Source organism: Pipistrellus kuhlii, unplaced genomic scaffold, assembly GCF_014108245.1.
Source record: "Pipistrellus kuhlii isolate mPipKuh1 unplaced genomic scaffold, mPipKuh1.p scaffold_m20_p_28, whole genome shotgun sequence".
NCBI lineage: Eukaryota > Metazoa > Chordata > Mammalia > Chiroptera > Vespertilionidae > Pipistrellus > Pipistrellus kuhlii.
This window is the reverse complement of record NW_023425527.1, coordinates 312,839-327,341: the sequence shown is the minus strand read 5'-3', so window position 1 is coordinate 327,341 and position 14,503 is coordinate 312,839. Positions and strand designations below refer to the sequence as shown.

The window sequence follows — 14,503 nt, the reverse complement described above, 5'->3', positions numbered from 1 at the left end:
AAAAAAAAAAAAAATCAATAAAAATATATTTTTTAAAATAGGTTGTATTCTCTTTTCCAGAGAGAGACTCTCCAGAATGAATAAAAATCAATTATTATATCATATCTTTGGATTAAACAGAGGAGGATGAGTTATTTATTGAGCATCTATCATGTTACAGGCACTGTACTAGTGCTATATTATCTCATTTAATTCACACAACAATTGAATAAGATAGTACCATTAATTTATAAAAGTAAGGAAACTAAAGCTCAGAGATATGAAATAATTTGCCAAAAGTCACAAAGCTGGTAGTGATAGATGCACTGATCAAACTCCAAAACATGTTCCCTTTAATAACCCACAATATTTCCCTAATCTTCCTTCTTCCTGAAATGTAATATTTTACTAGAATTCTCTTGAATATTTTATTTTATTTTATTTTTCTCTCTTTCTTGAACATTTTAAAAGTGTCTTTATTACAAGGTGCAACTCTTTTTATGTACAAATTTTTCATATTTCTAGTGCACTAATAAAATTACTAAATATTTAATAGCTTGGCCAGTGTTGCTCAATGGTTGAGCATCAACCTGTAAGCATCTCATTGACCTGTGAGCAGATGCTCACAGTTCGATTCCTGGTCAGAGCGCATCCCGGGTTGCGGGCTTGATCCCTTGTAGGGGGATGTGCAGGAGGTAGCCAATCAATTATTTTCTCTCATCATTGATGTTGCTATAATCTCTCTCCCTCTCCCTTCCTTTCTGAAATCCATAAAAATATATATTTTAAATTACTAAAAAATCTCATTCTGTAATCTTTGAAAGCCCAAGGATTGTAAAAATACATTGAAATGCTTTCCTATTTCTCCATTATTGACTACTGATATATAAAATGTTATAAGTTCATAAATATATACTAGAAGTAAATATTTTCTTATATCAATGTGTAATTTTTAAAAAATATAATTTATTGATTTTTTTTTTACAGAGAGGAAGAGAGAGGGATAGAGAGTTAGAAACATCGATGAGAGAGAATCATCGATCAGCTACCAGGTACATGCCCTCGACCGGAATCGAACTCGGGACCTTTTGGTCCACAGGCCGACACTCTATCCACTGAGCCAAACCGGTTTCAGCTCAATGTGTAATTTAAGACTTGAAATAAAGAAAATTTTGAAATAATGGATAGAACTCTAGATATAGATATTGCTAAGAAGGTCAGATAAAATTCAGGCTATTGTGACCTACTTTATCCTTGGAGGTTTTAAAAATTTACAATTAGAATGTTATAGACCTGAATTTGGTTTCCCAGAATATTTAAAAGCATAAATATCCTGAGAAATATGTTAAACATCGAGGAGAGGTCTGCATGGTTTGCCAAAACTCTGAAAAAAAATCAAGACTTTTTTTCTAGTTTTTTAACAGCTGCTAGAGAAAACCTAGCCCCCTAGTGGCAGGAGGAAAGTTAGAGGTGCAGGTTTACACCCATCAGGGCACCGTCAGCGTTTCATTAAAAATAAATCAATGGAGTGAAGGGATTTAAAAAAAAAAACAAAAAAACATTCTATATACACAAATAACAGTGTAGGATCAGCCAGAGGGGTGAGGGGGGGGTGGAGGCTAGTCGAGGTGGCAAGAAAATGGGAACAGATAGAGACTGCTTTAGGCGAAGGACGCACCAGCAGAGCGCAGACGTTTTGCTGAGTTGTACACATGAAACCTGTATGGTTTTGTCATACCAACAAATTCAATAAAGAAGAAAATAAAGCAATGAAAGGTTATTGGCTTTATTTTTCCAATATTGCTGTATCTGACTCCATTGTTTATTCATTTTAAATAGTTGTTAAAAGTGTATTTTAAAATAAATTTCTTGGAGAAACAAAATAGAATATACAACCGAGAAAATATTTGTAGTTGATAACTGATTTGGTATCTAAGAAAACAGCATTGTAGTGAATATCCTTTAAGGTATCTAGTAACAATGAAAAGTAGAAAGTTACCTCATGAAAAAAAGGACTTGAATAGATACCTAATCCAAAAAGATTTCTCAATTGGTATAGTCAACAAAACAGAACAAAGCCAGGTGCATATCAGTAAGCTTATTGAATACGAAAACCTAGCTATAGAAATGTAACTGTGTCCTTAATACATGAAAAATTAATCTAGTGAGTGTTATATCCTAAAACATATTCTTCTATATAAAAAACCTCCAGTGTCGTCCTGAAGGCAGTATTAAGGCATTAAGTTGCAAGTAGGATGAAAAACTAAAATAATGAACAAGATTCTATTTCAGATATAAACATGAGTTGATTACATTTCTAAAACAATTCTAATAATAAAAAATAAGCCAGATTACTAAAAATGATCTAAAGGTAAATTTTTTTCAAAAAAATAATAAAGGTAAAAATGTTCACTCCCACTATGAAAATAACATCATAGGGAAAAAATTGAATTCAAGATAAGACAAAAGTAAAAAGAGTCAATTGATAATGAATCTACATTTTGTCTTTGAAGGAGTGATAAGAATGAAAAAAATGTAAATGAGCTAGGCAGAGATAACAGACACTTCAAGAGAGGAATGAAAAATGTAAAAAATGATTCAGATGAGTCATTTTATGTGTCAGTCTGATGGCAATTTTTTGGTCTCAATGTTTTGACTTTACTAGATAATTTATGAAATATAACAAAATTCAAAATTTACTGGTTATGCTATAGAAAGGCCAGATCTAAATTTAGTTTCAATATAAGTATTTTTTAAATAAAGTTGGATTTTTTTTTACTAAAATTTAGTCAAAACCTCTCCCAAGTCATATAGTTCACTTCAAAAAGGATTCAAAAGAATGACCATTATTCCAAAATTATTTATTAGGGCTTTCAGAGCTGGCTTTGGGATTCTATTATCCTGCCTCTGAGAATAATATTCTATTTAATTTTGGGAAAGTTACTTGGAATGCTCTTCATAAATACATATTTACTAAGTTATTGGTTAAATTTCTTACTACGTTTTACTTCCTTACCCTAAAGTTTGAAAGAATTAAGTATTTGCACAGTATTTTTATGGCACTTTCTTTTCCAAAGAAGGTCTTTTGTATTTAACAACTTTTTATTTATAAAGTACTTCAGAATGTTCAAAGCAGTTTTGCCTAAGTTATAGCATAAAACTACTCTATGTATTAGAAGTCATCATGAGGTCTCTTTTTCTCATAACCTCAGAAACTTTATAGTCATTTCAATTATCCCTCTTAAAGACAAAACAAAAATTCAAATAATAAGATTCTATTTCATAAGCACTGTTTACATCAAAATATCAGCACTTAGTTATTTTACTTTATTTATTTTAAATATATTTTTATTGATTTCAGAGAGGAAGGGAGAAGGAGAAAAAGATAGAAACATAAATGATGAGAAACAATTATAGATAAGCTGCCTTCTTCATGCCACACATTGAGGATCCAGCCCACAACCCGAGCATATGCCCTGAGAATTGAACCATGACCTCCTGGTTTACAGGTCGATGCTCAACCACTGAGCCATGCTGGCTGGGCCTTTCCTGTTATTTTAATGTTTCTTTCCTAGTCCTTGCCTTGATCTCTCGGAGATAATTTTCAATTTATAAATTTATATCCAGCTAACATAAAATATCTTTAGCCTATAGGAGGCAATCAAGAATTCTCTCTCATCATTGATGTTTCTCTCTTCCTCTCCCTTCCTCTGAAATTAATAATATTTTTTTTAAAAAAATATATTTTAAAATAACATGTCCTAAATCATAATAATTTTTAAAATAGTATTTCTGTAATGAATGAATAATATTAACTATTTATAGTGTTTTCTGATAAGTAATATATAACTGGTTCTCACAAATTTAGAACTAGGAGTTTCCAAATTGGAATTTGGAATACATTTTCCCATAGAAACATTATACAGGCTAGTTTGACTCTTCAGCTGGACTGAAACCATCTGTACCTTAAGTGTAGGACTAATAGCAATATAGAAGCTAATATCTAATATGTCCATAGAAAATGCCTCCAAAATTCCAAATTGGAAAGCAAAACACATTTCTACATCTCCCTGCTGCAGCGTTTCCAAATTTCCACTCACACATGTGTCAAACACAAGGCCCGCGGGCCAAATCCGTCCCGCCAGGCCTTGCAATGTGGCCCGCACCGCGCTGTCATCACTGCACTCCGCTGCGTTTCCATCACAATGACAGTTTATGACTGTTCAGTAAACCATTCGGCCCGCGATTTAGGCTGGATTTTAGATTTTGGCCCCTTCTCTGATTGAGTTTGACACCCCTACGTCTAGAAGCTTTTGAGTCTCTAGTCTAGTAAGTTTAAAGAGGAGGGTTTGAAGGCAGTTAGGAAAGAGAAACATTTCTTGGTAAAAGGCGAGGACATAGGGTTATTGTCTAGTTTATGGGCTAAGGAAATAAAGCACGTGTGAGGAAGACACAGACTATCTCTATATATATATTCTATGGGAGTACAGGAAATGTAGCCAAAATTTTAATGTAGATAGTGATGCTTAATATGTTTATTAAAACATTGGGTTAAACTAACTAATAAAAATCTGACCCTATTTGGTGCTATACATAAGATATATAACTTACAACATAAAATTTGTCATCTTCTGTTTTTATTTATTTCTTTTATATATGTTATTGATTTTTTACAGAGAGGAAGGGAGAGGGATAGAGAGAGTTATAAACATCGATGAGAGAGAGAGTCATCAATCAGCTGCCTCTTGCACACCCCCTACTGGGGATATGCCCGCAACCAAGGTACATGCCCTTGACCGGAATCGAACCCGGGACCTTTCAGTCCGCAGACCGACGCTCTACCACTGAGCCAAACCGGTTTCAGCAATCTTCTATTTTTAAATATGACAGATATTGTTGTTCAAAGTAGCTGACAATCTGGAAAAATACTAGGTCTTATCTAGTAATTCCCTTATCTAATTTACATTCCTTCCAATTAATTTTAGCTTTTGATGTCATTCTGCCTGACAAATACCTCTAGAGCAGTGGTTCTCAACCTTTCTAATGCCGTGAACCTTTAATACAGTTCCTCATGTTGTCGTGACCCCCAACCATAAAATTATTTTCGTTGCAACTTCATAACTGTAATTTTGCTACTGTTAATGAATTGTAATGTAAATATCTGTGTATTCCGATGGTCTTAGGCTCTACAGCAGCAGTTCTTAAACTGTGACCCACTTAAGGGTCACTTAAGATCATTGGAATCAACACATCTTGAGTAAATTAATTTGCCTAGAATCTTAATTCATAAGGCAAAAAAAAAAAAGAAAAAAAAAAAGCCCTTTTCTTCTCTTTGGTCTCTTCTGAAAGTCTTGACCCTTGTCTTGTTTCTATTGCCCCATTTCATCACTGCGTAAAGCACACTACATGATAAAACACACACTACAACTATGCAACTATGCTGCTTCTGCAAAATAGACTATACATTTGAGTAAAATGGTAAGGCTATTACTTTGCAAAAATGTCTTTCCCCCTCCAAAATAGATACCCCTCCCCCAAAGCTAAACAGATGGTCACTATCGTAAGGATTCCCTGTTAGCGGCTTGAGATCTACTGGTATGTCTTCAACACCTCTGGTTGAGTTCTAAGTCAGTTGTCATTGTCAGGTCCTCCTCTCTGCTATTCCCCAGATCTTAGTTGGCTGTGACTTTATTGTTAAACCACACCATCATGTTTTTACTAAAAGAATATAATTGCCGAAACCGGTTTGGCTCAGTGGATAGAACATCGGTCTGCGGACTGAAAGGTCCCGGGTTCGATTCCGGTCAAGGGCATGTACGTTGGCTGTGGACACATCCCCAGTAGGGGGTGTTGCAGGAGGCGGCTGATGGATGTTTCTCTCTCATCGACGTTTCTGGCTCTCTATCTCTCTCCCTTCCTCTCTGTAAAAAATCAATAAAATATATATTTTTTAAAATAAATAAATAAAATAAAAAAATATAAAAAAGAATATAATTTAGTTTTAAGAGTTGGAAAGCATGCTCTTTTATTAAATAAACTTCATTACTGAGATACTAAAATGACTTCATTATGAGGTGATCTCACCTATAAAAACAAAAATATATAAAATGTATAGTATGTATATATTTTTAAAAAGAGAAAGTAATTTTGCACCCAGGACAGAGTCATAGTAAGGTCCAGTGTACTTAGTCTTAATTTCATTACTACAACAGTTTGAGGATACAAACATTTCACGAAAAACATACACCTTTATGCACCAATGGAATTTTTTACAATCCTTAAGAACACATGAAATTTTATATATTGTTTAAAAATATGCCTTGATGAGAAATCTTTGACATTTCTTAGGAGCACATTCCTAGTACTTTTGTTTAAGCATGCAGAAATGTATTTAAACATATAAGTAAATGCTCCTTATCAGGCAGTGCCTTAAGAGAAGCCATTGAATTTGAATTTCTCATACCTGTTGGATAGTAGGCTTGGGAGTACTGTGCTGAGGGTGTGTAGTTACTATACTTTTGGGAGGAGTTGACCATTGTTTGAGGACCTTGCTGAACGTGTACGGACGTGGCGCTGGGCTGCAGAGTGTAGGTAACTTCAGTTGGAAACCTCTGCAGGACAGGAAATGGAACCCCTTTATCTGAAAAAGTGGGGGGCGTTTCTACTTGTCCTGGGTGCATCCCAAGGGAGTTCTGCCACGTTCTAGGAGGAATCGGGGTCCGATCTAAACCTTTCAAAGGAAAGGCACTGTGGTTGTGGGATGAAGTTGATACGTAGGAATAAGGAGACAGACTATCGCGCCGGAATGAACGATGGAACTGTCCTACAGCCACTGGTCCTGCACAAAAGAGGAAGAGCACATTTACTAATTTTACATTACATAGTAAACCAAAAGCCAACAAACGCATACTGCTCTTCACCTGTGACACGCTGAGTTTTCAGTCATCTTTAACACAACAGAAATTAAGTATTATAAAAACAAGTTCAGAATCCAGAATATGAGATTACACATAAAATGCTGAAGAAATAATCAGATAAACTTTGTTTGGTTTACAATATGACTGTCATAAGAGACAAAGTGACCAAACTGTAAAATTACATCAAGTGTTAAATCAATATTCAATGTTAAAAGCCTTTTATAAATTATTCAGTCATCTTACCTTTTACCTCAATTGACTGACCCAGATTTTTCCAATCTGTAAGTTACTTCCTAGAAGTTTTAGAAATCACATTCTGTCTTTGAAATCTCATTCTGTCTTTAAAATTTAGGAACCTTAATAATAGGCACAAAGATAAGCGCTCGACCATATACATAAAAGAAATCAGTGTGGAACAAATTAGTATAATACAAACCTCTTTTTAATTTAATTTAATTTTCCTCCTTTCAATTTTTTAATTTTTTTTTAAAATTATAATCTTCACCCTGGCCAATGTAGCTCAGTTGGTTGAGCATCACCCTGTGCGCTGAAAGGTCACTGGTTCAATTCCTGGTCTGGGCACTTACCCGGGATTTGGGCTCAATCTCAGTCAGGATGTGTGCAGAAGGCAGCCAATTGATGTTTCTCACATTGATGTTTCTCTCTCTCTAAAATTATTTTCAAAAAACATACTTTTAAAAAAGATCATCTTTGCAGAAAAGTCAGGCTTGAAAGCTTTTAGTACTTTTTCATTCCTTAAATCAATCAATAATTTCCATGGTCTTTTTTTTCTTCAGAGTTATCTCTAGTGGTGTCCCTTCCTAGATATCAGTGGCTCTCAAAAACTAATTTCCATTTGAGTCACCTAGAGCAGTGTTTTTCAACCTTTTTTGGGCAAAGGCACACTTGTTTCATGAAAAAAATCACGAGGCACACCACCATTAGAAAATGTTAAAAAATTTAATTCTGTGCCTATATTGACTATATATAAAGTAATTCTCTTGAATAGGAATCAAATAAACACAAAGAAAGTATTTTATAATTACTTTATTATGAAATATTAAGTAAACAAAATAGTGAAAAATTATAAAATTCTTGTCTTGTCTGCACCTACGGCACACCAGGCAACATCTCGCGGCACACTAGTGTGCCACGGAACAGCGGTTGAAAAACGCTGATCTAGAGAGTTCATTTGTTAAAAACCATATACGCAGACCCAGAAATTCTGATTATTTGCTTTCTTTTATCCTGCAAGGTAGAATTAAAAAGTGGATATGAGTGAGAAAAGGGGCAATACTATGTAATGAGAAAAAAGAAAATATGTTACAAGCTGAACTTATTTTACAGCACGAGGTTCTTGAACAAAGCTAGTCTAATTTATTCCTCGGGAAGGCTTTATGTATTATGTGGTTCACAAATGCCATTCAATTGATTTTATTTTTTAAAAACCCAGCCCTGGCCAGTGTTTCTCAGTAGTTTGGCCCTACCTGATTCAAATTGACTTTTTGCTCAAATAAACTCTTTTGAAAGGTAATAAAAAAAAAAAAAAAGGCAATAATGCCGAAAGTAAACAATAAACAAATACATACAATATACACACAAAAATTCTGGAACCCTGGAAATCAAGAGCTCTAAACCTAATTGGGGGAGGAGGGTGGGGTATGTCTTAGTTCCAAATAATGTATTTAAATGATATTGCTCTTAAAAATTACTCTTCTTTCCTTAAAAGAATAAAATTTAGTTTTTATGCTACTTGACTAGGAACTCCATATATATATATATATATATATATATATATATATGGAGTTCCTAGTCAAGTAGCATAAAATATATATATATATATTTTATATATATATTATATATTATATATATATTTTATATATATTTTATATATATTTATATATATATAAATATATATTTTTTATATGTATACACACACACACACACACACACACACACACACACACATTTGAACTCGCTGTTAACAATTCTTTTAAAACCTAGAAACATTTTTTATTCTTTAAAGTCCAAAACTATCCAACACTTGATTTTTCCTGGACACTTCACATGTTGTAGTAGACAATCTTGCATGAGCAGAGTAGGAACCACAGGCCAGGTGCAGAGGGTCACAGGCCATAGAGCAATGGGCAAAACTACCCTTGCAGGACCACTCCCTTACACACCAACCCCTGGAAATAGCATCTTGGCCTCAGATGTGTTTCATTCAGCTCCAGGCCCAGAAAAGCAGCAAAACCAGTTAGAACCGGCTGCACTAATGAACCACCTTACCCATGCCACCAGGACCCTGAGGAGACACACCTAGAAAGCTAATGAATAGTCTATTAAGATCCTCCCCTAAGACCTCCAGGGAAAAGCTCAGGATGGACACTGTTTGAAGCACTAAAGCCTTTCCCCACCCTTTCCCCCAGACAAGTCTTCCTTGCTCTTTCTTCTGGGCTCCATGGGCACTTCTTTGCCTCTGTAACTTGTTTCCTGAGCCATTTCTTCTATGGCTCACTTCTTCTACCTCTGTGACTTTCCAATTAAACTTTCTCTTATAGCTTGAGTCTTGATTCTGAATTCTTTCCAGCCAGAACTGAAGTACTGAGGTTGCTAAACTGAGATCTGGTCTCACTCCATGGGCCTAGCACCTGGTGCTGTTTTTCTACCACTAACAGTGCTAAAACAACATCCTGCACAGTGTGCAATAGCTCACTAATACTTTTGGTACCCTCTTCTTTTAAGCTGTTGATAAATTTTTAGACTATCGATAATATAAGCAGCTAATTAAAGAATTCTTTATCTTGATTTCTTAACTTCTGGTTTAGGTCTGAATTAAAATATAAATTCTACTTCTATCTAGGTAAAATCTGAGTGACGGCCAAATATTTCCTTTTTTTAGACGCTAACATAAGGACGCATTAGGATTCAAAGGACATTCCTTCCAATCTATTTATTTTTTTAAATAAAAATCTAAAACATATTCAGCTTTTATTTATTCTGTTAAGGGTAATCTCAGAGGGTTCTATTCCAACTTTACAGATCATCACCTATAAGTCTTCAGAACACCTTAATTTGATATATTTGGCAAAGTTTAAATCTAGAATTATGGAAATATAAGGTAGGATGAATTTCTGTTCTAAACTAATCAATCCCCAGGAAAAAATTGTCTATTGTCCAAAATTTGCCTCCAAAGAGCTTGGTAGCCCCAGGCAAAGACAGATGATCTAACGCTCAACTTTATGTGGCTAAGTTTAGAAAGTTTCAACCAATATCTTAAAAATTGACACTAAAAACAAAATAATAAAAGTGGATAAATGAAAAAAAGAAAAACATGTGATCCTCACATTTCCTATCAAGTAATTCTCAAAAAGCATAAAGGAAGCTGGTTCAAGGATCTAGATAAGAGAACTAGGTTCTAAAACAGAGGATTGAACTGTGAAAGGAGAGCTTTCAAAGCCTAAATTGCAAAACACAAAAAGCAAAATGGAAACTAAAAAGTAGCAGTGTAGCCAAAATCGGTTTGGCTCAGTGGATAGAGCATCAGCCTGCTGACTGAAAGGTCCCGGGTTCGATTCCGGTCAAGGGCATGTACCTTGGTTTCGGGCACATTCCCGGTGGGGGGATGTGATCGATGCATTTCTCTCATCGATGTTTCTAACTCTCTCTCTCCCTTCCTCTTGGTAAAAAAAATCAATAAAAAATATATTTTAAAAAAGAAGTAGCAGCAGTGTAATCAGGCATATATAACCAAGACAATTCAGACAGAATAAAAGTTAGGCTAGGAAAAATAGAAGAGCCAAGGACTTATAACATGGAATTTAAGTAAAACAAAGTTGAGCCAATATTCTTAAACTTAGAATTACATTCCACCCAAACTAGTAACACAATTGCTTATGTAGGCAATCCACATGTGACATTCCACTGCATGTGTGAACAGGTAGAATGGTAAAAAAAACAACAGGAAATTCATGAAAATTACAATAATCTAGGTATATATATGGATCGATGTATTATCTATCCTGAAAAAGTATGCATTACATGTTTTTCAACAAATAATCTTTAAAATGCTAGCCAACTGAAACAGAAGTGAAGAAAATCAGATCCTAGAAAGCCCCTGTGTTCCCTCAATTAAAATGGGTTCTATCCTTAGAATACAATTGGGTTTAGAATACGGGAGGGGAAAAGAAAATCAGAGAAGAGAAAAAAGTAAGCAAGAATCGGTTCTTATGTTTATATACATATGTATGTATATGCTTGTTTAAAGTGGTTATCCTGCCTAGCCAATTTGGCTCAGTGGATAGAATGTTGGCTTGTGGATTTAAGGGTCCTTGGTTCGATTGTGGTCAAGGGCACACGCCCAGGTGATGGGCTCGATTCCCAGTGGGGGGCATGCAGGAGGCAGCCAATCAATGATTCTTTCTCATCACTGATGTTTCTATCTCCTCTCTGAAATCAATAAAAATATTTTTAAAATAAAAAATAAAGTGGTTATCCTATTGCTCTCAAGGACATATTTTTTCTTCTCTCTCAGATACACAACCTGAAAGACAAATACACATGGCAGAGATTCTGCCAAATATATGCCATGGTACTGTCTCCTCCGCCTTTCCCCACTGGGTTTCCCACCAAAATCAATGGCCATCATATGGAAGTAGCTTAATATTCCTTCAGAATTCCTTTGGAACATTCCTTTTCCACTGTTATTTTTCCAACTTGTTACTAGAACTCTAACCTAATTCCTTATCTTCTAAACTCCACAGACACAACCTAATCCCTTATCTCCTAAATTCCAAACGAACAAAGTGCTGCCTCATTCATAACTCTTGGCTTACATTAAGTTGAACACAGTGTTCTTTTATTTGTGCATTTTTTAAGCTTCCCTTAACTGAAAAGTATCCCAGAAATGTTTATGTTAACATGCTGAAAATGTTTCTATTACTTTCCTACTTGAAGCTAAGGAATAACTTCTCAATATTATGTCCTTTTGCTTTCTTGGGAGTTCATAGACTCCTTAACCAGAGAAAGGGAATATTGCCGCTCTTCATGGAAGAAAAGCATCAGAATTTATAAAATAATTTTTTATCAGACACAATCTCCGAACTTTTGGTAAATACAGATCTATAAATACAATTTCTTCAAATAATGAAAGCTTATGTCCAAAGCTTAGTATAGTGAACAATTTAAAGGTCACAAGGTGAGCTTTCTAAAATTCTTTGTAATGAAAACTTGACAACTGTAAAGAAAATCACTTTTGCCTTACATGTGTCCTACCATAACCTCTTAAAATAAGCATCAGCTCTAAGGAGCTACAATGAAAGTTGTTAGCCAACTCGTCCTAACACAAGAATGATATCAGGTTAAATCATGAAATATACTTTGGCTCTTAAGATATATAAACAATGTGTCATCGTTCTAGACTTCAGTTAGGGCCTAAAATATGATTATTTGTCAGAACATTTCTTCCAACATTTCTTAGTTGTGTCAATGGGAGAAAGATGGCATGTTACATCAAAGACAAACTTCCACTCTGGGCACCTTGTTCACTTTCCCTGGGTTGGTATAAATGGTCCAAGGTTTCCTTAGAAACGTGGCTGTGACTCTCTCCCTTCCTACCCTGATCTTCATATCCCCGTGCTGCTTCCTATTAGAGCAAAGGAGACCTGTGTTTCTTCCAGGCCTGATGCGTCAGTCAACAAAAGGCTCCTTACTGCCGATGCTCACAGACCTCGGGCAGGTAAATGGCTTTGGAAGGACCGCGTGCAAGCGGTGCAGGAAGAGCAGCGCCTAAAGGCAGAGGAGCCTGCGGCTGCTAGCGGACACGGAAGGGACTGAATGCCTACGGACGCTTTGCAGAGGAGGCCCTGGTGGGAAGAGGGTGCTGCTGGCAGTGAGAACGCTGGTGATGTGTGACCTGGTTCTGGGGAAGCCCAGGAGAAAGCGGATCCCGGGGGTGCATTTCGGGATGCCTCCAAGGCGAGGACGTGCAACCATGTCTTTGAGGGGCGGTGGTTGTCCCTGCGCCCGTGTGCACCCTGCGGGGTGGGCGAGGGCGCAGGAGGCCCAGACGGCGGGACTCACCGTGCGGATCGGGCCGGGGCCCCGGGGGCGGCGGCTCCTGGTGCTGCAGCGGGGAGGTGGAGGTGGAGGCCGAGACGGAGGAGGAGGAGGCCGAGGCGGAGGAGGAGGAGGCCGAGGCGGAGGCCGACGTGATGAGGAGTCTCTGGAAGCGGTTGGGCGGGCGGCAGGGCACCTTGAGGCCGGCCGCCAGCTTGGCCTTGTTGGCGCTGGTGAGGCGCTTGAGGTGCACCAGCAGCTGCGGCTGGTCGCGGCGGAAGTGCGGGCTGTGGAAGTGGTGGAGCGGCCCGTCGCCCGCCGGCCCGCCGCCCCCCGGCCCGGGCCCCGCCGCCCCCGGGCCGCCCAGCACCACCTTGCGGAAGCCGTAGAGGTTGAGCTGGCGGATGAAGCTGGTGAAGTTGGTGGTTTTAAAGAGCTCGGGCTCCGCCCCGGTGCCCCCGACGCCGCCGCTACCACCGCCGCCGCCCCCGCTGCCCCCGGAGCTCCCGCCGCCGCTGCCGCCGCCTCCCGCCCCGGGAGGGCTCAGCAGTTCGGCCTCGAAGAGCGGCTGGTCGATGAGCAGCCCCTCGCCGCGGCCGTCCCAGCGGATCGAGCGGTACCGGGGGCTGTTCACCAGCCGCCACAGTTTGGCGGGGAAGTTGTTGGGGTTGATGGGGGTGGAGAGTAGCGCCTCCTCCATCGCCCCGGCCGCCCGGGCCCTGGGCCTCGCCCCGCCGAGCCTGGCTCTGCTTTCCCGTTCTCGATCCCCCCAGGCCTTCCTTCGCTTCGCCCTGCCCCCTCCTGCCGGCGCTCGGCCTCCTCGGACCCAGACCGTTGGCGCGGACGGGCCCGCGGCGCCTCCCGGCGCGGCCAATGGGGCCTCGAGTTCCCGCCGCGCGCCCGGAAGAGGCGCCCCCTCGGCGGGCACCGCCGGCCCGGCCCGCGGGAGGCGCGGCGCCCCCGCCACGTGCCCACGCGTGGGACCCGACGGGGCAGTCACACGCCCTGGAGCTGGGAATTGCTGCCCGCCGGTAGGGAGGGTGGAGTCCTGCAGAGAAACAGCTCAGCTCTCCACGGTGGAACACCAGGATTCGTGTCCTTCACCACCGCAGCCAGCAGCCACCTGCAGTGCGGGGATTTGGAATGCAGCAGGTGTGCGTTTGGCACTAGGAAGTCACCCATTCTGGAGAACAAAGGGCCTAATTCTGTAATGTTGGCGCTATAACAATTGAATGGCTCAGCTCTCCACCCATAAAAGTGGCCGATGGTGGGGTAGCATCCTGAGGAAACAAATTCGTGGGTTTAGATAGCATTTTATGTACTTTTAAAAACACACCTGTGGCCGAGAAACCGGTTTGGCTCAGTGGATAGAGCATCAGCCTGCGGACTGAAAGAAAGGTCCCGGGTTCCATTCTGGTCAAGGGCATGTACATTGGTTGGGGGCACATCCAGGGTGGGGGGTGTGCAGGAGGCAGCTGATCAATGATTCTCTCTCATCGATGTTTCTAACTCTCTGTCCCTCTCCCTTCTTCTCTGTAAAAAATCAATAA

At 39.1% G+C, this 14,503-nt stretch overlaps 1 protein-coding gene across 1 annotated transcript in view; it reads right to left on the bottom strand.

Annotated features, from left to right (window-relative positions):
• HSF5 (heat shock transcription factor 5) overlaps nucleotides 1-13,968 on the bottom strand; it is a 30,174-nt gene extending 16,206 nt beyond the window's left edge. Inside the window, exons 1-2 of the mRNA XM_036454198.2 lie at nucleotides 12,978-13,968; nucleotides 6,443-6,817 (exon numbers count right to left, since the gene is read on the bottom strand). Of these exons, the coding sequence (XP_036310091.1) occupies nucleotides 6,443-6,817; nucleotides 12,978-13,653 (1,051 nt within the window). The 5' untranslated portion in view covers nucleotides 13,654-13,968. The remainder of the gene's footprint in view (nucleotides 1-6,442; nucleotides 6,818-12,977) is intronic.
• Nucleotides 13,969-14,503: the final 535 nt, after the last annotated feature.